The following is a 26,893-nucleotide window of genomic DNA, read 5'->3' as shown; positions in this document are numbered from 1 at the left end:
GAATGCAGTGTTGGTAACTATTACTGACACATGCGCTTGAGTGACAAGTGTGTTAGCAAGGGTCACTCAAAATGAGCCTCTTCAATGGTTATTTGTAGGGAATGCAAATACAGTGCATGACCAATAATTGTCACGCATATTGGATCCTTTTAAAAGCAGCCTTAAGACACTTTGAGTTTGACCATTCAGGGCAGCTTCTATCATCACTTCAAGATGCAACCATTGTTGCCAAAAAGTCAAGGCAAGCAAAGTCAGAGGGTATTTGTCCTCCATCTCAAATTGGATCAGAGAGTCCACCAATTTTAAAGGCCGCGTGGGGTCAAAAGGGTCACGGCCTCGGTGGAATGACTGCAAAGTTGCAGCTTGCAGTTTTTATCTTGCACAGAGGTAGGTCCACAACTTCATCTGTTAGCTTTTCCTAATGAATAAGACAAAAGCTCAACTTTAAAAAAAAAAAAAAAACAAAAATCAACATGTACATCTCGGGGACTGTACACCTTGCTATTTGCAACAGTGTTGACAAACATTTCTGTGATACAACAGAGGAGCTACAAAATTGACCTTGTGGGGAGAAATTGTTTTGTCTACAACTCTTTCCAAGGCCAGGAGGGCAATTTCAATCTCCACTTTCAAGCCAACATGGACGAGAAGTCCTTCAAGTGCTCAGAAAAGCGGAAATTTAAACATCAACAATTCCATTTGCAGCCAAGCAAGCTCCATCTGCTAATTGTGTGACACGAGTGAAAGCTCCAGAGCTGCTACTAAAAAGGACATTATGCTGAGAATGTTTTGGCAAGTATTGATGTAGTTTAAGTGCTCCCTAATGGAAAGTATTCTATATGAGTATATACAAAGTCAGATAAAGGGTCAAAAGATCACAAGCGCTGCATTGATGACATATTCATCACGAGAAAGCACTGGTGGACTTGAATAAAACAAAACAGCAACAAAAATAAACAAAGGGCTAGAAATTTCACTCAGACTCCTACACCACAACCAGCATACAAATCACTACTCTTCCAACAATTGGTACAAAAAGTATGAGGAGAAATACAACCTAGTTTTACAATCCTCAAAAATAATTTTTTTCAGTGAAGCTGGAATTTCATGTAAGGAGACACAATACTTAAACATTTTGGTAACCTGATGATAACATAAGATATTTTAACAAGATCTGTAAGCTAGATCACAGTTTAAAGGGATTGTTGGCTGCCAGACTAGTGACCAGCCCACCAGGAAATTTCACCCTACTCCAGATGGCCAGTTTGCCCCAGTATGCGTGCTGACAAAGTGTCCTTAAGCAAGACATACTCAACCACTATTCACTCACACTCATTTTTTTCAAGACAAGATCTTCAATGATGTAGCAGTCACGTATAGAAAAGATTTATTTTCTTACCTCGACATATAGGCATCTTTCCTGTCCAAGTGCCGTCACTCTTGCAGACTCTGTGCTCAGAACCTCCCGCCAGGAAGTAGCCATGCTGACAGCTGTACACCAAGGTGTAGCCAAAACCAGGCAGATCCATCCCCACCACGTCCACATGGAGCGGGCTCTCAGGCTGCTTACAGGCATGGGCTGGAGGGCGGAGAAGACATTTGTTCACTGGAGTTAGAGTACTGACAGGCAGAAGATGGACGGGCAATAAGTTTGACAAGATGATGGGATGAATGTGTCCTACGTATGCACTCAGGTTGTGTTCCGCTCCATGTCAGATCAGGCTGGCAGGTTCGAGAGGAAGAGCCCTGAATCAAATGACCTGGCTGGCACTGAAATGACACCACGCTCCCCACCTGTAGAGAGGGAGAGAGAGAGAGTGAGAAAGTGAGACCAAAACATGCTCTCAAACAGAGACAAGGATAATGAGTTTTATCCTTTTCTGATATACACAGATGTCTTCACGTTATTACAACAGATGAATAAGTGTTGCACATACTTGACAAATACCACACACAATAAAACACAAACAGAAATGTAGGTGATTACTGTGCAATGACTACGCAAGTGCAAATGCATGCAACTGTACACTATGACTATTTAAATTAATATCGGTTTTCCTGAAAATATTGCTCTAAGTACCAAAATAAAAACGGGAATTTAATATTACAGAAACTAATAGAGTGGCCCAGTGATAATGCTTTTCTGTAGGTTGAAGTAGAAGTTAGCTTTGCCCTGGTTCCCTATACAAAAAGACAATGAGATTTTACCATTGGATTCATGGCAGAAAATAAGCTCTGTGGCAAACAAACATTTATGATACTCACACATTTTGTTCAGCAAGATAATCTCCACAAATAACAACTATTTTTAGGATTTTTGAGGCCTAAATGCAATTGCCAGAAGTAAAAAGTTAATGTTAGGCTATACAGAACTACACTAAGGTTGCATGATATAACCACCAAAACAAGGCCGTAAAGCTGTGTTAGGTGTGGCTCGGCGCGATGATGTTTTGTCGTCTCATTTAGACACTTGTTAGCAACCACCTTTTTTATGACACATAAAAGCTTCAAATTTCATGTGTGGGGTGTTTATGTAAGTACGTAATGTCGTAGACCCAAAACGTGAAAGTCTCTGAGGTTCTGATTAACCACAGATCTTTTTTCAGGCTTCTAACCCATGGACTTCGACACAAGAGAACCAGAGTTGCTGAAATGTTAACCAACATCCGGGTTTTAGTACTCATTAATGGGGCTCTCTATATAGTAGTTATTTCAATCCAACCTGCTCATCATGTTTAGAAGTCTATTAAGTCTATCTTATTACAAGTCTATCTTATTACTCACATTACAGACAATGATGAAGTTTAAAGAGTAATATTTTGCTGTAATCATTATTCTTCTCTCCTGTCGACACAGGCTATGAAGAAATCCCTACATAATGCAACTACACTTCAAGAATTAGGGAATAAAATCCATAGTCTACATTCTGTTTGGAAATGTTTTCCAAGTTTTAGCCAAAGAAAATATGAGACTTCAGCAGTTTGTCAAATCAAGTAGTTATCTAACAACATTTCAGTAATTTCAGCAACATTGTCTCTTTGTTTGCAGCGTTCCTCACTGAGTCGCAGCGGAGGGGTACTAGTTGCATGTAGCTTTGTTGCCATGACACAGCACCAGCAATAAGCCTACACACAGCTGCCTGACAAAGATGCCCACTCATTTTGACCAACTCAGACAGAGCTGCACAGAACATGGACTGTAAATTCTGCCCTTCCTCTTTTACAGAGGGAAGTGGCTGGAGAAATTATTATTTTAGCTTAATGTTTATTCGTATCGGGACAAGTATCATAAACTGATGCCATATGCCACAGCATTTATAGCTGGAGTTAATTTGCAATGCCTGTCCCAAGACAGGCCTTCAAAGTATATATAAAACTGAACAAATACACCAGAGAAAGACAGCTGTTAACTGATAAAATCAATTATATAAGGCATATGAGTATCTTGTCAATATTAAAATTAAGGGATCAAAATTAAGGGAAAAAATGTAGTCTTGGGGCATCCTGATGGCCGTGATGTTGAATATGTTGATGATGTAATCAAAACTTCCCCAGTTTGGTTATAGCTGGGGATCTCTGTTGCATTTTATCCCCCCACTATCTTTCTCCTCTCCGTTTCTGTCTGAAATTACATGTATTCAATTCAGATCATTTTGATCAAATTTGATTTGATTCAATTCAATTTGATTCAGTTCAATTCAATCCAATCCAAATGAATGTTGTTTATATATAGGGTTCTCACACATTTTTATGGACAACACTTCAGAACGTTTTCATGATTTTTCAAGTCCCTGTAACCATTATTTTCTCTTGTGCAATGTTTGTTCAAACATATGAGATTCAAACTCTGTTCAAACATAATTTCATCTTGTGGGCATACCTGAAAGGAGAGACGAAATGCAGGTAAAAAAAAAAAGGGGAAACCTAAATGATGGTGAACAAAACTGATGGATATTAGAGCTATGCTGCATCATCAGCTCTAGAAAATAAACATGACTTTATGTTACATTACATAGTAGGTTATCCATGGAAGATTACTGTAACAACTTCATAACTTCACGAATTTACATAACTTTTCCAAAACTTTCAATATTTTTCAATAAGTTTTCTTTTCAAATAAGGTTTCCATGCCCGTGGGAACCCTGTAGATAGCCCAATATCACAAATCACAATTAGCTTCAAAGGGCTTCTCAATATACAGCTTTCTTATGTCCTTGAACCCTTACAGCAGATAAGAAAGAACTCCCTGAAAAAGCACCCTTTAACATTAAAAAATTGGACAAAACCTCAAGAAAAGCAGCTAAGGAGGGAACCTTCTACTAGGACGTATGCAAATTTAATAGATGTCATATGTACAGAACAAACCAACATGATAAAATAAGGCTGTAAATAAGAATTATATTCAGAATGAGTCTGCAGAATAACTTCCCCATTAAAAAAGTTTGACATATTTAAAAGTCCAAGTTGACGCCTTTAAATGTCTTGTTTTGTCTGACCAACAGTTTCCAAAGATTTCTTCTTCTGGCTGCTTTTCTCTCTGTTTCCTTCCTTTCTCTTTCTTTGTAATTTGATAGATGCTAAACTGCATTGTACCTATCACTGGCGCCACAGAGAGATATTCTATATTAGTTACCAAGTTTCCTAATATAAGTACACATTTTTACCTTGAAACCGTAGGTCCGGTTTAAGGAGCCGTATCGTGGTGTCCCGGGGTTATCACAGCTGGTTTTGGTTGGTTCTGAAAAAAGACAGCACAGGCGTGGAAGTAATTACACACAAAATCTAACAGAAAGATAAATTAGCAGTAGCATTATATGTCCTCCCTCAACTCTCCTTTCCTCTCCTCTGTTGTCATGGTAACAGCAGGGTGTATATCCAGAGTGGGACAGCAGGGGGCAGTAGTGTTTTACCAGAAAACGAAGCCAGTTTTGAGGGACTGTGTGTGTGTATGTGTGTGTGTGGCAGGAACATCAGCATGTAGAGCACATCCTGACGCAGAGCTCGATTCAATACAGCTTCCGAAATGACAGATTCACTCTCCAGTCCTCTCTCTCTCCCGCCTCTACCTCGCTCTCTCTTCCTGTACCTCTCTAACTGCCCTCTCTCTCTCTTACTGCTGTCTCACTCTTCCTCTATTCCTTTAACTGCTCTCTTCCTCTCTCTTTCTATCTTTCCATGTCACTGTATCTCTCTCCCCCCTCGCCTCCCCCCTTCCTCTGTCTTATTTAAAGAGCAGGCTGCTTCAGCTCAAAACTCATTCTGCTTCAGTCACAGAGTAATACGCATCACACGCTAACATACAGCTGCAATCACACACTAATAAATCACCTGAGTGTACACATACACACACACACACACACACACACACACACACACACACACACACACACACACACACACACACACACACACACACACAAAGCACAGCAATGAACATTACATTCTCACTTCACCTCCATCACTGCGATGTTTGTGTGTGGGCTCGTGTTTGTTTCATAGTTTTAAAAAACAAAGAACTGAAAGATTCCCCTTCACACGCAGCCCACTTGTGCTGCAACTTCTACTTTTCAGTAGTTATAGATTAAGTCTTTACATCAGTGAAGTAACACTTCAGAGGGAGCCCCGCTATTTTTAGATTGTCTATTTCACAAGGAACATCTGACTTTATAGTGGCTATATAGTTCTGTATGCGCGTCTTATCTGCTGCTACGAAGGAACAAAGAGTCAAGCGTCTGTTCGCATTACAAAAGCTCTCATTTATTGCAATTCATCACCACACTTGATGTTTAAGCACCTGCTCTGAGTCAGACATGTGAAGTGGTGCTCTAAACATCACGTGGTGTTGAATTGACCCAGTGGGACCATTTGTAATGTGTGCTGAATATCCGTCTCAATTTCTTCCTAATCCCTGGATAGCGGCGGCTTGTTTGATGTTGGATGTGGATGCCCATTTATGGGCGCTTTTAACTAAATACTGTAAGTTACAGCGTGTACTGGTGTCTTGATCATGAGCAAGCACTTTCTCTGTTATTTCTGAAAAAGGGGGTTCCTATATAAAATCCCTACTTGTTAGACCAGAGTGGACATAACTCATTGAATAAACTACTTGAAAGATTATTATTTTTTGCCTTAATAAGAACAATAATAATAATAAGTACAATGAAGAGTGGGAGAGGAGACGATGCTCAGGTTGTACTCTAACACGGGCCGCTGCTAAGGACTAATCTATCAGGTGAGTGACCAAAACACTCACAATGTTAAGTGTTTAAAAACTTGAAAATTTGGATTAATGTCTCACAAAATAGGCTCGTGCCATTTGGTATATTGGTGTATCGATGATTGAAGTGTTTTTTTTTTCTACGCCAACACTGATGTCATTTCATCTAACATAACTATCAGAGTTTAGATGTTAAAAAATTTTTTTAAATCTCTCGAATCTGTTCTCTACTGTGCATTTAGAAATATTTATGGTGGAGCAGCATGTCCGCCCACTGAGCCTTGTACCTGCAAGAGTGACAAGTGAATTTAAAACTCTTAATTACAAACCAGTTTGCCATCTCCTCTTCATCGATCTGACACCCTGCAACTCCATTTTCCATAAACCAAAACTGTCTCCGGGCTCCATAAGAGTAGTTAACATTAAGGATATGATCTGTATTGTGATCTTTAAGATAATAATGTTAAATAGAGTGTGATGCAGTGATATTGAAGCACCAAAGGGAACCGTGGTTGAACGGAGACATTGCTGTTCATTTTTTTTATGTTTCAATATTTTAAACAAAATCTTAACAGTCTTTTGATACACATTTGTTCACATAACCTCACATCTTCACATTTTAACTGGTAGGCTGTTACATAACTCCCCCAAGCCCCCTTCTACCCCTGCTGCCCCCTGGTGATTGGATTGCCTATCAGCGATATGAAGGAACCATGGTTGGATAACATAAAAACAAAAACATTTAAGTGTTTTATATATTTAATTATTAGATTGTTTTTAGGCTGTTTGCCAGTTTCACTGATTTATTAGTTTTTCAGGTAACAGAGTGCTCTGTAAAATGTCAATTAAAGGCACATTTATAAATTTAGTTATGTCCGAGTGATAAAGTTCATCATTACCTTTATTTTACATTTGAGGCACCATCTCCCTGTTAATGATCATTTCATGTTGTCCTGTGTAAAACTTTGTAAAGCCAGTTTTAACATGAGCACTGAGAATGAATCATTGATCATGCTTTGGATATTTAGCAATAATGACGACTGAGATTTTACTGCATTGATGGTCTGCAGAAACATAATGAATTAGTGGTATGGACACGACAAATATCCACAGCTGTGTGTAGTGACAGCTGCTCTGGCACTGTTGGAGAACCTCGCCGTTGCGACACAGTCGGTTAAAACTGCACTTCTTCATAATTCTCATTTACAGGACTAATGAGTGGTGGAGCGGACACAGGTATCAATATGCAAATGACCCATTAATGGCTAACTGCGGGTGTGGAAATGAAGCTGGTGCACGTGCACCCAGTGCCAGAGTGACTGAGATTTATGAAACATAAACATGAACACAGCTTTTTTAAATCTGAAAAAAACAATGTGTATGCATATTCCTGCCTATGCGTGCACACATTTTTTACAGTTTTAGTTATGTCTCTGGAGCATTAAGTCCACCAGTGGATATATATAAATACCTCTATCAATTTTAAATTAATTCATTATTATTTAAACATACATTTCATTAGGATTCACTGTAAGCGCAAAACTAATGTAACTTATTAAGTCTGTGGAAAAGGATTGCCACTGTTTTCCATATGCATACAGATACTATTCATGAAACACAGATGCCACGAGACCCCAAACTAAAGTACAGCCACACAGCGTTTGTCACCATGTCGATCCCAAATGAACTGAGAACATTTTCTCAATATGCTTATATATTCCAAAAATGTTGGCAAAACAACTCCAAACAAGACTGGAAAAGCTGGCTGCTGAAGAACAGACCGCTTGGAGTCACTGTGCTTTAGAAAACCTTTAAATGAACACAATGGAGTCATATTCAGTGGACTCATGAGGGGTGATAGTAAAAATGTGAAAAAAAAAAAAAAAACCCTACCGTTTATGTGAAATATTATGTTAAAAGGTAATTTTGGTTCAAGCTAAAACTAATGACACAGAAGCTTGTAATATTAGTTTACACTGTCTTTAAAAGTTGAAATAACTGCTGTATGTAAGAGGCAGGCCATCTAAGATTCTAACAGTGAAAGAAGAAGCAGTTTTATGAGGAAGAGTTGCCAATTTGGAAATTATGCTTCCACTAACATCAGTGGAATCCTTGAGGGCTTGTCCTCTTAAGGCTCCTTTTTCATTTACAAGATAGTGTCAGATGAGCCTCCAGTCACTGTTCATTATTATTCCAATAAGTCTGTGTAACTTTAACTTTGACAGAACAGTAGCTGCTCTGCACAGCCAACCCACAAGTAAATTGAAATGTGGCTGTCAACGATGGGTCAATAATTGCCATGATTATTAAGCAGAGGAACCTCAGACGCTAGTCCAGGCTCCCTGGTGAGCCGCAAATCAGTCATAATAAAACTGGCAGGCTGGCATAAACTAAATAATTTGTTTCAAAGGTTACAAATATCCAGTCAGGAAAATAAACACATTAAAAATAAGCAGAAAAAACATGAAACAAATGAAAACATGTGCACAGGAATGGGATGACATTAAAAACTAGTCTGTAATACTATGCTTTGATATCAGTGTTTCTGCTGAAAATGTTTTGTTGGGGTGGGCCCCAAAAAATCTTTCAGTTCTGTGAGACAATGCCTGGATGAGATATGTGACTGAAGACCAGATTATCATTTCATCAATTTCTAGTAATATGGAGCAGTGAGGATACAGACATTTCATACACAGGACGTATGTATGTAATGCCAACATGTATTCAATAGTGTAATAGTGTATCAGTTTATGTCACTGCCACTCGTGAACAACATGCCTTTTTTTTTACTTGACATCTCCATTGTTGCCTCTTCCATCCTCTCTTTATAACCTGCAGATCATGAAATGCCCACTGATGTCATCACTGTTCGCATCTCACTGAAATTACCATGTTCACCCAGGTGTTGTATTCCTATAAAAGCCGATCGGAGTCCAAGATGAGAAAAAAAACCTGTGTCTACTGCACGGCCATTTGACCTGGGTGTGAATGCCGATCAAATCCATTCTCACTGCATTAAAAAGCCAGATGTTAGCGGGTGTGAGTGGGTTTTTTGTTCCATGGGAATGAGGCTTTGGTCTTCAGCTCAGGGGATGAGTGCTTTTGAATGACCCATGTGAGCGACTTGAGAACGACTCGTTCCTCTGCTCAGGGGCTGCGTCATTCCTTGGCTTAGGGGGTGTGTACTGAATAAGAGTTGTGCTTAATAACAGTCCAGCAGCCCTCAGAAGTTAACCTGGCCCCTATGCACAACTAACATACAGAAGCAGAATGTTAGATGTTTGCGAGATGAGTTAACTCATTCATATTTAAGAGTCCTTCAAATGCTTGCTCGCAAATCTTACATCACTATTGTAGAGAAACAGAAGGGTTCATTATCAAAGTTTTTGTATCACATCCACACTTCTGTCCATACTCACACACCCACATTCCCCCGCTGACGCCATTGCCGCCACAGCAAAACTTTCACACCACAGTAAACACTGTGGTTTGACACTCATTTTACCTCCAGAGAACTATTACTCAAAACTCTGGAGGCCCTCGTAGACTAACCATCGCCACCTCCTAAATCTAACCCAGACTTTGATGTGGGTAAGACACCCCTGCCTGAGGACACTGGGCTGTGCTCCAGCTTATGGGGGATAAATGATTGATGATATAGTCAGGAACTTTTAAAAAGTAATCAGTAAAATCTTAAATCAATTTTTAAGGTTAAAAGCCCTGGTGCAGTATTTTGAACACGTTGGGGACTTAGTTTAACACCATAATCCTGAGAAACTTTCATAACTTATAAATTTATTCAGAAACAAAGTGCCAAAGCTATTTTAAGTTGGTTGAGTAAGACCTGTCTGGCCCGCATTTCAAAACCTTGACACTTTTTTGTGTATCATGTACTTCAAGAATAAAAAAAAGTCAAATTCCACAAAAACTGCTTGTTATTCTATCAGATCAATGATGATCTAAATAAAAAAAATGCCAATTAGGGGCTTTTTTCATGAGACTATGTTCTTGTTTGGCTGCTTGTGTTTAAACATTTAATATTTGAGAACTTTGGCCTGTTTGAATAGAAAAAAAACACATTAATATTTCTTTTCATTCATATGCCTTAAATTAAGAAAACATGGTATAACACTCAGTTCTACCAAAACCAAAAAGCCATTTACAACACATTGTTCTTCACATGAAAAATATGAGAAATGACGAAAAAATAAAATTGATTTCTGAAGTACACAGAACCATAATGTAACTAATCATATATCGTGATCAAATTTTCTAGCACACTAAATAAAAGCACTCCCAAAAATATTAGGATCATGTGTTTAATTTATATAATAGCCTCTCTGTTTTTTCTGGTCATCAAGTGAACATGAATGATGAAACTTACCGATACAGCGAGGTTGTGTGCCACTCCAGGTGCCATCACTTTCACAAAGTCTGGTTGCTGTGCCGACCAGAATGAGAGGAGGAGCACAAGTGAAGGAGACTTCGGATTGGTAGATGAAACTACGCCCCTCTCTAAAGCCACCGACTGGAGTACCTGGGTCACCACAAAACTTGGCTACACACAAACACAAAGACACACACACACACAATTCCATTTCAGCTCATGGCGCTAATATTGCTGACAAACACTTTCTGCAGTAGCTCAAGGACAAATGTAGATTCTGCTTTCAATTGTAACTGATGGTCGGTAACAAATAATAGCAGGCAGTTTGAGTGCTGGTATACGAGGGCGTCTGGTCTTACGTAAGCACTGTGGTAGCATGCCACTCCAGGTGCCATTGGCCACACAGGTCAGAACAGCCGGGAATGAGAGCTCATATCCAGGTGAGCAACTGTAGCTCACGCTGCTGCCCCATTCAAAGTCACTGCCCTGCAGTACCCCATTACTGATGGCAGGGGGAGCCGCGCAGGTCACCGCTGTGACACAGAGAGAGATATGTTAAGAGAGAGGGAGAGAAAAAAGCATCCGTTTTTTAGCAGCTGCGGTTGCCTGCTTTATAAGATGATTGGTTTCAACTACTGATTTGAAAATGAGTTCATAATTTTAGAGTCATTAAAATGTTTCTAGTTTTGTCTAGGAAGACTTTCAATCACGTTAAGTGACAGATACATTTTCAACTAATCACTAAAATTACAAGATGTAACATGTGACTCACATTATCTGATTTGTTTGTATTTCTTTATTTTCCACACAAAGGCACTGACTGCACTGTGAGCAGAATCAGCTGTTTCATTCTTTAAATAGTAGCTTGGGTTAGACAAAGGTTTAAATTGGATTTAGAGCCCGCTTCTGAATCCATCAGTTGCGATGTGCTACCTGTACACATGAGATATTATCTATAACAGTAACATCCTCTGTGCAAATTACTGTTAGTGCAAGTTTAATTAAAATTTATAGCTATGCCATTATTAATGACATATTTTCACATATACCTCACACACTAAACTATTATTTTATTTCTTGTCTTAACTTAACGTCTCATCTAAGTTAATGACATATTTTAGGTCACTGTAACAGGTTGTGTTACCCTGGCTTCATCCTGGAACAAGGACATCTAAAGTTCTGTTTATTGAACAAACATTTGTTCATAAACTATATACCTGTACATATAGGCATATTCCCGCTCCACGTCCCATTCTGTGTGCACGTCCTTACAGGTGATCCATCCTCCTCCATTCTGTATCCTGGTTGGCACTGGAAGGAAACATTCTGACCAATTGTAAAGTCTTCGCCATAGCGAAGGCCATTTGCTGGCACACCTGGGTCCCCGCAGTTTATCACTATGGAGAAACACAAGTGGGATTGGATAAAAAGAGATTAAAATTACTTTATAGTTCATGCTATGGCACAAGATGATTGGAATTTTAATTTGCTTATTACTCGGTGAAACATGCTCTTTTATATATGTGATTTAAAGCTGGAGCACAGGGCCTTTACATATAAATGAACATCGGCTACATTCAAGCTCTTGCCAAGCGAGCTCCCACAATGCTGACTGAGCCTGCTGCCACCAGGGAACGCTCTCTGTATTTCTTAGTACACTGAAGTTGTGGTGTCTGGTGTTTGTGGTGACTTTCCAGCACTGGCACACTGGAAGTGATGTGTTTTACATCAAAAAGCCAGAGCTAGAGGGGGTCAGAAAGTGGGGGAGAAACCATAGTGATGGAGCTGCAGTTAGGAGTATGGTGGAAACTATGGCAGAGATTCTGAAGAAGTGTCCAAGAAAAGTTTCTGGAGTGGATGCTCCAGGGAAAAAAATAAAAAGTCTGCCTTCAGAAGAAGGATGAAAGTCAAGAAGAGAGGGCTCCTGAGGGCGTGGGAAATGCAGCAAGCTCACCTGCAAGCATACGTCATGAGCATGTGTTGACAGTGTTTGTGTAATTACTCTTACTACCAAAGGTGGGAGACAAAAGTTCATCATTCCTGCTTTAAATATAAAGATAGATTAAAAGGGAGAGAAAAGAAAGACAGAGATGACAAAGTGAATTAATGCACAGATAGAGTGGTAGAGAAAGAGATTAGATACTATCAGGGACAAAGGGTGGTAGGAGTAGTTTTTTGGTGATGTCAGTCAGATCTGTCACTTTTATTTTTGTAGTTATAAATCTTTTTTATCACTGTTTTTCAAAAGCCGTAAAGACAGAGAAAGGACCCTCTGATAAATATACACCAGAATGGCAAAGTTCTAGATTAAGTATGTAACTGTCAGAGGATGTAATCTATTGTTGCATAACATGTGGCCCACGGGCCAATGGCGGCCATCAGAAACATTTTGTGCAGCCCCCGAATATGACGTATTATATTTTATCATTTGTGATAAGACTATGCCCCCCCATCAAACAAGCTTCTGTTAGGTATGGAATGACAATTTGTAGAGAGCTACTGTTTGCAACTAGTGGCAACTAATGCGTGTCGCAGGAATAACTTCCTGTCCTCAATGCTAATGCTGTTTGCCAAAGTTAGCGATTCCAGAGGAGAAATCGCACCTGTACTTTTGCTGTGTGGCCCTCATTTAGAACTGGCTCTATAAATGGGCACTCAGTCATCAAAACTTTGAGCTCCCGTGGATTTAAACCCAGCCACTAACATAAATTCAAGGGTCCAGTGTGTGGGATTTAGGAGGATATATGGGCAGAAATCGAATAAAATATAATAATTATGTTTTCTTTGGTGTATAATCAGTTAAAAATAGGAACTGTTGTGTGTTTCTTACTTTAAAACAAACAGATTTTAACACAAAAGTGTTTTATTCAGTGTTTTTACCAGATTAAATCACTGGGTTCATTTGTTTTGGAGAGGAAGATACCACTGTGGATAATTCTGCTCAGAGTAAAACCTACTGAACAATGAACACTGAATCCTAGAATTCTAACTGGGAGCAGCTTCAGCTGGTTGTAATCCGCAGTCCTCACCATTGGATACCACTAAATCCCCCTAAATCTTACACAAAGGCCGTTTACCCATGCATCTCCTTAATTGTGTAAGATGTAGTGACCACGGTGGACAGCAAATCTGTGATTGAGCTGTGTGATCTCTTCAGATTCAGTTATGGGCTTCACCTCTTATGAATGAAACAACAAAGATATTTAAAATGGCCGAGGTTGTCCTGGGACACTTTTAAGGAGCATTAGGATTCCCCTGACTGCACTTATAAAGCACTGTCCTTCATAGTCTAATAGGCACTTTAAATGCTTTTAAACCCACCCCAGATACTGTCATGGTTGTTAATAGATGTATTGTAATCTACTGTAAAAGCTATTTCCTTTAAGTAAGGGGATTCTTAAAAACTCTTTTTTCCTTTCCAGGACCCAGTATCGGGGAAATGTGGTTTCTCAGCATTTCTTTGTTCCTTACTGCTGGACATTTTAAAGCTTGTTTCTTTGCGTAGTGCATTAGAGTCGGGAAAGTCACTGACAATGAGAAAACACGAAGATACTGCTAGAACTCCTTCATGTGGGGTCCAGAGCAAAGTGAATTTCACCTTGGGACACGGAGTAGAAATGTGTTTTATAAGGTATTTTGTTAGCGCGTAAACTCTGTGCTAATTGTTTATATTATATGCTACTTTACATGCAGATTTTGTAGTCTGTGTAACATGCAGCACTGATTAACACTTGTTCAACCATGGCTTCAGTCACATTTCTTATGGGAAGAGAATGTTATATTTTATGGTTATTTGCAGAGTTCAGAAAGCAAATTAGCTAAAGTAAACAACGATCAAGGTTATTCATGTCACTCGATAAAGTCTGTAGCAGGAGCATGAAGATTTGAGGCTGATTTCATTACTCAAAACCTATACTGTCGCAGAATAATTTAAAAGCAGGCATAAAATAAGGTCGCAAAAGGCTGGAGAGGAAACCTTATAATCACACATCAGGAGTTCGGAGTTTATGAGTTGCAGACGTCATTCGCAAAGCAAGGATTTAAGACTCTGATTATATATAGTAAGTGACACATAAAGCTGACAGTCTGCTTTTTAGCCTCCAAGTCACCTTATGTATGAGTTCACATTCAAAATAATAAGGTTAAAAAAAAGAAAAAGCATTGCAGAAAACTACATTTACTTATTAAACCTCATATTATCTAGAACAGTGGTTCCCGGCTGGTGGGTTGTGGGCCAAAAGTGGGTCACAGGTCCATTCTGAAAGGACCGCAAGTGACTCACGCAATGCATGTTTGTAAAAAACATGCTTTATGTTAAATTTCTGACATGCTGTTTCTTTGCAGCATTTTAATGTCACTGGCCTTGAAGCAATAATATGGACTTCTTTGGCTGTAGTGCTAATTATTTACAAAGTTTTAAGTAATGGCACTTCATTCTTGCAATATGTTTTATTTCATTTTGTTCTAAGCCACTGTGTTTATACATTTTGTGAAATAAAATTGAATATGTGGTAACTTATCCAATGTGTGGACCTTGAATTACTGACTAAGGACAAAGTCTGGACCCCCTGGATAGACCAGTTGGGAACCACTGATCTAGAACTGATCTACAGGCTGATCAGCCATCCCTTAATACCCAACAGGTAACTTACTGGTACAGTTGGGCTGTGCTCCTGACCATGTCCCGTTGGCCTGACACAGCCTGGTGGTGGCGCCTGTGAGCAGGTAGCCGTCCATGCACGAGTAGATGACAGAGTGAGAAAATGTTGTTCCATCCAAACGAAAAACTCTGCCATTACTGGGAGTGCCAGGGTTACCACACTGGACAGCTGGGGGGAAAATGAGAGCATGAGAGAGAGAAAGCCTCATGCATCTCAATGAGTTTTAGCTCTATGACAATGGTTATTTAAGAGGAGTGCATGGGAGGATCTATAAAGTGGATCAGTGTCAGCGTGCTGGATTATAATAAATTGAGATTAAGTAAGAGTATCTTCCTACGTTTACAGAAGGGTTGTGTGCCGGACCATGTCCCATTAGGGAAGCACATTCTCTCTGAGGAACCAATCAGGTCGTAGCCCTCGGTGCAGCTGAAGTGAACCTTGGAACGGATCCTGAAATCAGTTTGTTCCCTCGAACCGTGGGAGGGAATGCCAGGATCGCCACAGGAACCAGCTGTGTCGCCTACAGAGAGAGAAACAAGCAGAGACAGTTAATTCCCCAACTTCAAAACTAGAATCCTTTAGATTTTCATCAAATTACAAATCCAAACAGATAATAAAGAACAAGAAAAAAGGACCCAACAATGATCTAAACAGTAATAATTATTCATCAACATTAAACACAGCGGTGTGAGATGAAATTTTGCTCCCAGTTTTTAAAAGAAATTCAGTCCTCTGAGTACTCAAGTATGACATGGCTGCTTACAAATAGTAGTGGACTGCACACATATGTTAGTGACAAGGGACATATGTTTGCCTTTAGAGCTTATGCGTGTGTGTATGCACTCCTCACTCTGCCCTTGCAGAACCGCCTGGTCAGCAAATTCGGCCTGACAGACAGAGCACGCTCCTGGGAACACCCACACACTTTCACACATCTCCACACACATTGTCACCCTCATGTGCAAGCCAAATATTTCTGGTCACTATTTGCTTTTTTTTAATGATCTAAAATTTGCATTGGCTTATGTGTGCATGTAATTAATGTCAATAATTTCCGTTAGTTTTGGACAGCTTCGTCTGACACACAAGATGTAAAGTGTGGATATAAATCAGTCATTGCCTGGCTATTAGACAGCATTCTCAGTCCCTTCTGCTGCGTGCTAGGCCTGACCTGACCCATCTGGTTCTGCCTGGGCAGTAAATTCTCAATATTTGAATCACGTCGGGTTCTCACCAATTTACCGTTTTTGGGGTAGAGATAAAACATGCACGAAACAGGGATGGAAAACTATAAACAGAGAGAGGTTGGGGCTGCAAGGCGACTTGGTTGGCAGTGTTTTTGCTTCTGCCTCCCCAGTAGTGGGAGATACGTATGTGTGTAACATGCAACGAAGAGCAGCGATAATAATCTATGATCCGCATCGCCATGGACCACCGTGTGCACGGGGAGATGGAGATGCAACAAGAGGCTTGATCCATTCTGCTGTACCTGTTGTGTTTGACAACAGACTACTGAACTAACGGAGTGAAGAGAAGGTGTGAGAGAACACGTCAGGCTTTAGCTCAGAATAAATGTTTAAAATTAAAACTAATTTCTTCAGTAAAAATTTGGATTTTTACTTTAGCTTAGGCCCAAAACCGCTGACGTGGTTTGGGCTTGGGTTGGGCTCTGACAGAAAGCAGGTGCATGTGAACCTGATTTTTGGGGGGTTTTGCGTGGGTGTCATCAATGCATGCTGGGTTTAGCACCACCCAGGATAACTGTGATTGATGTAGAGAAATACAAACAACCCAGAGCGTTTTCCTCCTTCTACCAGAATGATAACGGCGACTTCCAGACCTAGCTGGGTCTAGGTCTAGCTACCTGAGACTATGGACAGCTCCCAAAAAACAGAATTAATATTTTACCATTTTTACTGTGATTTAAAAGTTACTAACACCATTCACATCCATCATCAACCATTAATTCAAGGTGTGCAACAAAATGCTTTGTGTGATGAACAACCACCTTAAAAATTCTCCAGATGTCTCTGCAATGTTTTTGTGATTTTCCTCATACTTTTGACAAATAACCTAATTTCACATTGGTTCGCTCTGTGCTATACTGCAAATATCTAGAGGCTTGCTGCTAAATTGAGCTTACACATACCACAGACACAACAAATAATGACATAACTTCTTTTGTTATGCCTCAGGGTCTCTCAGATGTAAACAAATAAGCCTTTCCCACGTTGTGTCAACATTATTTGTCTTTAAAAGCTTGGAGATGTGAGGAAATGGTCTATAGCAAGATTAAAGCTTTTTTTTTTCTTTCTGAATATTGGGAACAGATCGAAACCCAGCCGGGGCACAAACACACATACATCTTCAGAGACACTACCACCTACACTGCTCCAGTTGGATGCTCACACACACTCACGAACTGACACAGCTCCAAAGTCACCATGTAGCCTTGGGTGTATCTGGTCTCAACGGGGAGAACAACCAATCTACCTGATGTCACTGTTGCAAGTGTGTGTGTGTTTGTGTGCCTGAATGTGTGTGTATGCATACGTGTGTGCCTGAATGCGTGTGCAGGTTTCTGTGGGGCAGAGCATTGTGAAAAGTAATCTCTGTCGCTTCCCTCAGGTGACTTTGGAACAACCACTAATCGGTCACACACACATTCATCTGCACAAACACACACAAGCGCGCACACACACACACACACACAAACATCTATCAGACAGGAAGATTTTGGCTGTACCCTGACTTGGGTAAATTCATGGGTTACTGAGCTGAAGCTCCTTTGCACGGGTTTGCAGAAGTTCTCATAAAGCTGGACGAGAAAAACTACACGGCTCTGACCTTCTCGCCCCTCTGATCCGGGGATTTACTGAAGGTTGTCGAGTGGAGAAGGTGGGACGACAAATCAAACAGTTTGAACTAGGGCTGTCCTGAATTCCATTTTTGGAGCTCCTGAGGTTCAATAGTATCAAAAGCAAATATTCAAAGCTTTGGTTGAGGGCTTTCGTTGAATAAGTTCATATATTTATGCATTTTTTGTGACATAGTAACAACTTGTAACACTTTTTTTTTTATCATGGATAAATTATAGACCTACATGAATGCTAATAATTATATGAGCAGCGCCTGCTGTGAAACAGAAGTGCAGAAACAGCACACTACTGCCAACAAATTTAAGATTTGAGGTTTAAAATATTCACTGTGTCTTTTATACTGTACCCACTGTGGTTAAGGTGCCATGCCATTGTTTTGATAGCCCAAAATCAATTTGGAAGTCCTGTTCATAAAATGTACAATTGAACAGGAGCACATTTCTCCAACAGGCTGTTATCCCCAAAGTAAACGGACAGTACTTTAAAGTGTCGTTTCTTTGAAAATACACATTCCCTGCAGTTAGTTTCAGTTTCCCAGCAGTGTCTGATCCTGGGTGTTTTTACAGACATCTCCCTGCCTTTCCAGCGGGTTTGTGCTACCAAATCTGGTTGGTTTAAGCTAAAACACGATCTTTCTAAATCGAGGGTTCATACAGACAGGGGCGAGTCAAACTTACTGACTTATAATTACTTCTCAAGCAGTCATTTTTTCTTAAGGATTAAATTGTTTTCTCCACAACCATATGTTGCAAATACATTGTGCAAATTTGTAAATGGAGCAAACACATACTACCAAAATGTTTCTTTTAGGTTTCTGAGGCAAATTAATTCAACTAAAACTAGTCCAAGTCAAGTCCTAGATCTTGTCAGGTCAGGTTTGTGAATGCTAATTAAAGTGATGCTGAATTTTAACATTTTTCTCTGAAGGATGCAAAGCCAGTTCTTTTGTTTATCTGTTCTAAAACATGGTTCAAACCAACACCATTTATGCCTAATAAATCATAACAAATGTTTATGCTGTGTGGCTATTGAAGGACTGCTTGTGACTGACTTGATTAGTTTTCTATTAGTATTAAATCTGAAAATAAAAACACTTCATACTAGATTTGTTTTGGTTTTCAATCTCAAGTTGATGATGAATCAAGTCTCAGGTAGGAGTTCAAAGCTAACAGAATTTTAGTGTATGTAAAATGACAAATCCTAATGTTTTTTGTGAAGTCTTGCTCATCAAGTCTGACAGTTATTGTAGATTGGCTCAAATAAATACATCCAAATGATTCTTCTAATGTAAACGTGAGAGGAATTTATGTTGAGGCTGCAGGTTTGGACACAGTGGCCTGTACCATGTAGTTTAAAATGAATATATTATGCTCCCTGAAATGTGTTAACATCAACAGTCAAGGAGCAAAATTGCGGACCCAGCACTTCTACCACAGGCTGAACTCTTATCTCTGCAGGGCTTTGGTACAGACCTGCCAGGTAAAAACCATGAATCACTGCTTCGTACACTATTACCCTCCCTCACCCTGCGTCTCCCCCAGGCAATTGCTGTAAATAACAATGAATTCTTAGTCAACTCGTCTGGAATGTGTTTTCAGTCAGTTTGTTATATAAGCGGCAGCTGGGAGCCTCTCAGTCTGGAGAGCCATAATCATGCCCCCAGCCAGCCAACTGAGAACCATATAAGTTAGACGGTTTGTTTATACAAGATGGAAGGTAAGGAGGCTTTCTGTCTGGGGAGACAATCTAGCTCAATAAGTAGTGAGATATGCATATACTGTAAATCCAGCAGGGAGGAGATATGCTTGTATAGAGTAGTTTACAGAACAATGACGGTGGTGCATTTACAGTACGCAATGTTGTCTTGAAATCTGCAAACCATGCAAGGGCACTACAGTTATTGCTGAGGAAAATTCACAGGAAACGCATAAATTGAAGCATTTAAGTACATAAACGTGTGTTTATATACAGTCATTGCTTCACCAGTCCATCTTTACTCTCATTCTCAAATTCACAGTATCCTTTAGCCCTTTATCCTTTTAAAGCAGAAGTACCGCTACCCGGATGTATGCCTCCGTGCACCAGTCAAGTTGCACCTACTGTTAACATATGTCTTTAAAAACATGAATGCTTCAAACACATCTTTGCCTTGAAAGCACATACGATCTATACAACCAGCACAGTTTCAAGATGAGCACCCAAGATAAGTGTCACCAGTATAGTGTCTGACCAAAAATCTCCCCATACCCTTCCTGATTTATGACGCTGAGTAATGGCCAGAGCATTATGATGTCACAGTTGACCTTTAACCTCTTGGGTATGAAATGTCAGAACTTCATCATTGTATCCTATTAGACATTTGTGTGAAATCTGAGCATGTGAATCATGGTCAAAAACATGTTGTATGAGGCCACTGTGACCTTGACCTTTGACCACAAATTCTAATCAGTTCAATCTTGAGTCGAAGTGGAGGTTTGTTCCAAAGTTGAGGAAATTTCCTCAAGGCTGTCTTCAGATATTGCACTCACAAGAATGAGATGGATGCAAGGTCACAGTGACCTTGACCTTTAAACACAAAATTCTAATCAACTTATCATTGGATGTTTATGTCAAATTTGAAGAAATTCCCTCAAGGTGTTTTTGAGATGTCGTGCTCACAAGAATTAGACAGATGCATTCACAGTGACCTTGACCTTGTACCTATGACCACCAAAATTTTATCAGTTTATCTTTAAGTCCAAGTGAATGTTTGTGCCAAATTCAAGAAATTCCCTTAAAGATTCTTCTTCACAGGAATGAGTGAGATGGACGTATGCATGAACGGACAACCTGAAAACATAATGCTGTCCACCTTGGCTATCACCAGCACAGAGGCATAAATACAGTCTGTGATAGGAGAAAGCCTCAAACTTTCTGAAAAAAAAACCCCACCTAAAAGAGGTTTAGAAATAGCTGAAATTAGACTACCAGAACGCCATGCATATGGCTAAAGGTCCACGGCTGAGCATTTATGTGGGTATATGGGGAGGTTATGCTCCACAACCCTTTTAACAGACAGATACTGATATATTCTCTTTTCATGTGCCAACCCTACACTCTATCTGTCCATCCATCCATCCCATTATACCTTTGACTGCATGCAAAAGGGTTAAGGAAGCATGCCTGCAGGGCGTTAAGGCATGAAGTGCTCCACTCCGTTGAGTCTACATGTTTTAGACGTGTCACCTTTCATCTACATCTCCTAGCCATCTATCTCTATTTCTAATAGGGTGGGCTTTAGAGCCTGTATATTCAATAGAGGTTAAAATGGTTACCAGAGCAGAAGGGCATGGGGGCACTCCACATCCCGCTGAGCTGACAAGTCCTGGATGATTCTCCTTTCAGCTGTCTCCCGCCCAGACAGGAGTATCGAACCGTTGAACCAAATGTAAACTTATCTCCACTCAGCACACCGTTAGGGGGAGAGCCGGGATGACCACAATCCACAACTAGAGACCAAAAGAGAGGGGGATAGAGAGGCAGAGAGATGAAGGAAGGACAGGCAGCTTGTTTCAAATAAACACAGCTTCGTGAGAGGAGCTGCAGTGACCGCTGTCAAGAACTAAAAGGCTCAGATTCAGAAACTAAAAGGTTTGTGTGGGACTAGGAATAGTGGGAAAACAGACATACTGCTTTTTGAAAATCATTGCACTCAAACGATGTGTTTTACGTCGCTGTAATCTTAAGCATATACAGCTACTCATAGAAGCAACTTGATTCCAGGACCAAGGAACACATCGACAGGTATGATGAGAAATCTGTCGTCTACAGTAACAGTCTCCATTTTATTATTATTATTAGCAATAAATTCTTGGCATTTGGTTGCTGTCAGTGGCAATTACCTTTTAAAAGGGACAAAATAGGGACATCAAACAGCAAAACTTGCACTCTAAAATAAATGGATTTTTTAAAATATTTGTTACATTATTGATATCAAATATTGCTACTGGCTTACTCTGTAAACCACGCCCACAAGGGAGGGGATACTATCGCCGTCATATGTGACTATGCAAAGTGCCTGTAACTAGCTAAATACATTAGAAAGCAGCATGTCAAAGGATTATTTTTGCATCAGAGAGGAAAAGTTACATTGACAAACTCAATATTGTCAGTCTGAATGGTCAGTGGTGACATATACTTGGATATTAACGATTATTTTATTGAATCACTAGGTAAGATCAACATTAAAGCTAAAAAGATCAAAACCAAGCATTACATAGCGTAGTTAGCTTCAACCTCTACAGTTTGTCTTGCCAAATAAGCCAAATGTTTGCTGTATGTTGGCGTACTGGGCGTCAGGATCCCATAGTTTTTCTATATCCTCCTGCTGATGCCTCATGTCTTATTGCTTAAAAATTCAGTTTTTATGTTCGGCAGCTTGTAAAAACTTAGTTCTGGGTTCTTGAACGCGTTGGTAGTGCATGCCACCACAAATCAGCTTTTAGGTATCTGTGCGTCGTTTGCTAGCAGACGTTAATGACAAAGATTCACCTTCATGCAATAAAAAGTCAATGGAGAGTGATGAATTGTTTTCCCCTCCGGTGGGTGTGGGACATAAATGCGCTTTGTCTCTATAGAAATAAAATGATTCTATCCTATGATTTCAGAGTTGTCTATCCGATTCACTTTAGAGTTAAAAAGACAGAAAGACAAGGATAAAACTAACCTATACACTCAGGTAGGGGTTTGTCCCACTGTCCAGTAGGTTGACAGGTCAGTACCGGTGATCCAAACAGGTAATACCCCGGGTTACAGTCGTAGAAAACCACGGTGCCAAAGGTAAAGTTCCCGTGCTCTATTTTACTCTGCCGGATGGAGTTGGCTGGGATACCGGGATCAGAGCAATTGACCACTATACACAGAGAGACACAGAGACAGACACACACAAATACACACCAAGACAGAAAAGCATGTGTTATTTGGCATGTACCAGAGAGGGTCACTTCTCTTCCCCCACTTCATTGTCCCAGTGTTTTGCAGTGGGATTACAGCTCTGTCAAATAATATAGGGAATAAAAAGGAGGTTGTGGTGAAGAAGAAAGAGCTAATTAAGGCCGTTTAAAAGGGAAAATATGGCAAATGTGATGTGATGCCATGATGAAGGCAGGTTTGTACATCCTGGATCCAGCACTCCTGAAGAGTAATGGCTTGCTATAATTTCATTGCATTTTTTATTTTACACAATTCACTGGCACTTTGTTCTGTAAACTGGGCAGAATGCCGATAGCTGGTGTACTAACTTGTGTCTGAAGCTACCCTTGTTGCTGTGACTGTTGGAGAACAATAAGGGCTTGAGATTTATGTTTCACTGAAAACAAAATGTTTACGTTCACAACGCTGGAGCCAGGAGAGACTGGGAGGGATGTAGGGTTTTCCCCGTTCCTTTCAAATATCATTAAATTAAAAAAAAGAAAAGAGTAACTGAGATGAAATGATGAGGGTAGGGAGAAATAAGGATGGTTGCTTTGGCAAAAGGGATTAAGGGTAAATAAAGAAAAGAGTTGAGGTGGTATAAAAGGTTAGGGAGAAATAAGGTTAGGGGTGAATACACTTAACTTTTCTCCCCACCTTTACACGTTGGGGGCGGGTGGCTCCACTGGCGGTTGGCCTGACACTGAGCACGTGCAGGCCCCTCCATTTCATAACCCCGATTGCAAACAAAGCTGACCACATCGTTGAGGTTGAAGCCGTTTCCCACCGTTCGACCATATATGGGACTTCCTGGATGGCCACAGCTGATCGCTACAGGGAAGACAGAGTGAATCATAGATACATTAACCAGAAAAAACAGATTTCTAACATTTATCATGAATTACGACATTATACATCAATATTAAATTCCAGGATCCCATTTTTATATGGATATCTTTTTATCTGTGATGTCCTTTGAAAATAAATCATATATATTTGCGACTTGGTGATTTCACTGGTGCTGACAAATTTCCGATGTTGGAATGAAATCATGAGAGATTTGCTAGAGTTGTTGCTAGGGATGCACAACATTGGATTTTTTGCCGATATCTAATATGCCTATATGTAACAACTCATTAGGCTGATAGCTGATATTGATCTATCCACTTTCGTCCCCACCTAATTTTAGCAATCATCAAGTGTCTTCTGTAGTGGAATTGACATCATATTGTGCATACTCTTATTGTGATAGTCCAACAGCAGATGGAGTGATGAAATACAATGCTTTTCAATGTATTAATATTCATTCATTGTGCGAAATAAAAAAATTACTTCAACTTAGGCTTGATGTTATGTACATGGTCACTTTGTCAATAATAAAAATAAGTAAATCATATATATATATATTTGTATCTATATTTTTCAGCAGAAATCAGCATTATGGCTCTTTCACTTTAAAGCCAATATTTGCCAAAAGCGATAATGTGACTATACTATCATGCATTCCTAGTTGTGGCATGCTCCTGTGATCTTGATGTATTGTGTAATGTGGTCATAAAACTCAGCCTGAGCTGTCTTAAGTCAGTCTTTTTCTCATCTTGACATTTTGATAAAAATCAAACACTTTTAAAATATAAGGTTTTAGTTTTGGCTTATGCAAAAAGTAAAGTTCAATGACATGAACACTGTCAACAATCAATAGCTGCGTCACCAAATGGGAAGCGACAAATTTTGTAGACAGTAAACACGAAAGGGACTCCAGGGAGGCACAAGAAGGTGGATATTTGTTAGTTCTCTTAGACTGTGGAAAAGGAGGAGAAATTAATGGAGTTGCGGAGTAAAGAAGAGTTTTGCCAATTTGCCTCTTATTCCCAAAGTCTCCCCCCACTAGACAAGAGCCACTACAATAGTGCAGCTAACCAACAGCGGCTAGCAGTGAGTTGAGGTGACAAAATCAAATTCAAATTTAAAGTTTGTACACAAATACAGTTGATGTTTATGGATTACATTGATATCTTGTGCTTTTGCAGACATGTAAGGAATTGCTAATATATGTCATATTTCTTAAAGGGAGTTTTGTGGAATATTTTCTACCACAAGCAGGATGGGAAATAATCTCAAAGGGAATATAGTTGTAGTCTTGTACATAGTGACCCTGCAAGATTCCCTGTCTTGCAGGGAAACTCACATTGTCTTTAGATGTAAGAGGACGTCAGACTTAAGTCTTTAATAAGTCTTTCCAAAGTGTATTCAGAGTCTGTTCTGTGTCATATCCAGCAGTGCTGCAGTATTTCAGCAGCCAATGCCACAGAGAGTTGCAGCTGACCCCCCCCCCCCACACACACACACACTAATTACAGACTGACCAAATATATCTGCCTTTCCCACAGTTATTCGTGCATATTTATGAGAATGTCAGATAACCTATAAAACATATAGCTGGTATCTCAATATAGCGTCATAATTTTGAAATATTAGGCCATCTTCTGTGTTAGCACTGAGTGTCCTCTGTTTGCCATTGTGCATCATAATTATTCATCCTGCTAACTTCATTCACTGGAGCTACTTGAAAGTTTGTGTGTGTCCCTTGTCCTCATGGTGCTGACGGCAGTGTTTTGATGTTTGTGTAAACAGACAGTTTACAGTTACTGCCAGCCTCTCTCTCATCTGCCTCTCAAACTCCCCCCCCCCCTTTATTTTTACTGCTTTACAGGGAGGAGAGGGGAGGTGTTTGGCCACATGAAACAAAAATATGGAAGACGCAGACTAGGTGGGTGGAAAGGTGAGCAGGGAATAGGAGAAAAACAAAGAACAGAGCAGAGGAGAGGACACTGGAGGAGGAGAAGACAAGATGATCAAGACAAGAGAAGATGGGAGAGAAAGGGAAGACGTTGAGGTCTTTTTTTCACTTGATCAGTGAGAATCAGAAGTTTGTTTGCTCGCCTAAGATACAAATTTATGTGACACCGTCAGCATGCCCTACAGCTACACGCACACGCATGCACACACATACACACACACTAGTCTCATCATCATTCTGTGTTTGTGTCTCTAAACAAGAGCCTCTCATCTCCATAATTACAGTATAATTTGGCTGTAAAATGATTTCCCTCAATAACTCCTGCATGAATAACCTCAATAAACACAGCATAGCGCAGAGACACCAGATGAATACTCACACTGTCCTAAATGCACGGACATGGATGCATGCAATATCCAAAAACATACTATCCAATATCCAACATTGTTTATTCTGTTAAGGCTTATAGTCAGAAACAATTTCATAGAGGAAATAAACTCCACCTCCATCTATAAAATATGATTCTAATTTAGTGAACAAACAGGCTGTCTCTTTTAGGAAAAGGCTCCTGTAATTGGCTTGAGATGGCACTTATCATCGCCACCTTAACTGTGCCCAGTAGCTGCCTAAAAACATTCAGGGCGCTCACAGTAAGTGACCAATTTTAGAAGATTTTCACAGTTGCCTGGACATGTCAGAGCCTTCTGCTTTATCCTCAAGCCCAGCTATTTATCTCATCCAGACCACACAGGCAGCCGGGCCCTCTGGCCCTTTATAAAAGGCTGCTGGTGTGAATCTGCAGAACCTCAGGACGATTGGGTGAATACATCAAGAAAGGAATATTTCTCAAAATACCAACCTCGTGCTGGCTTTACTCGACATGGAACCACTCTTGAACAAAAGGTTTATTCTAAATGATTTGGTTTCCTTTTTATTTAATTTGGACTTTTCCACCCTTGAATGAAATTTGACTGGAGTTTATCAGCTCGACCAGACGAAC

At 39.9% G+C, this 26,893-nt stretch overlaps 1 protein-coding gene across 3 annotated transcripts in view; it reads right to left on the bottom strand.

Moving 5' to 3' along the window:
- csmd3b (CUB and Sushi multiple domains 3b) overlaps window positions 1-26,893 on the bottom strand; it is a 463,214-nt gene that overhangs the window by 12,269 nt on the left and 424,052 nt on the right. For all 3 annotated transcript variants that reach the window (XM_088090048.1, XM_088090049.1, XM_088090047.1), the window contains 11 exons: window positions 23,751-23,924; window positions 22,849-23,034; window positions 21,458-21,631; window positions 15,602-15,784; window positions 15,256-15,432; window positions 11,821-12,000; window positions 10,963-11,136; window positions 10,601-10,774; window positions 4,664-4,737; window positions 1,683-1,794; window positions 1,400-1,579 (listed from right to left, as the gene is read on the bottom strand). In XM_088090048.1, the coding sequence (XP_087946174.1) occupies window positions 1,400-1,579; window positions 1,683-1,794; window positions 4,664-4,737; window positions 10,601-10,774; window positions 10,963-11,136; window positions 11,821-12,000; window positions 15,256-15,432; window positions 15,602-15,784; window positions 21,458-21,631; window positions 22,849-23,034; window positions 23,751-23,924 (1,788 nt within the window). The remainder of the gene's footprint in view (window positions 1-1,399; window positions 1,580-1,682; window positions 1,795-4,663; window positions 4,738-10,600; window positions 10,775-10,962; window positions 11,137-11,820; window positions 12,001-15,255; window positions 15,433-15,601; window positions 15,785-21,457; window positions 21,632-22,848; window positions 23,035-23,750; window positions 23,925-26,893) is intronic.

The sequence above is a fragment of the Plectropomus leopardus genome, chromosome 17 (assembly GCF_026936395.1).
Source record: "Plectropomus leopardus strain MGB_pleo_1.0 chromosome 17, ASM2693639v1, whole genome shotgun sequence".
NCBI lineage: Eukaryota > Metazoa > Chordata > Actinopteri > Perciformes > Serranidae > Plectropomus > Plectropomus leopardus.
Note: the sequence above shows the minus strand (reverse complement) of the source record. Positions and strands in the feature narration are given on the sequence as shown.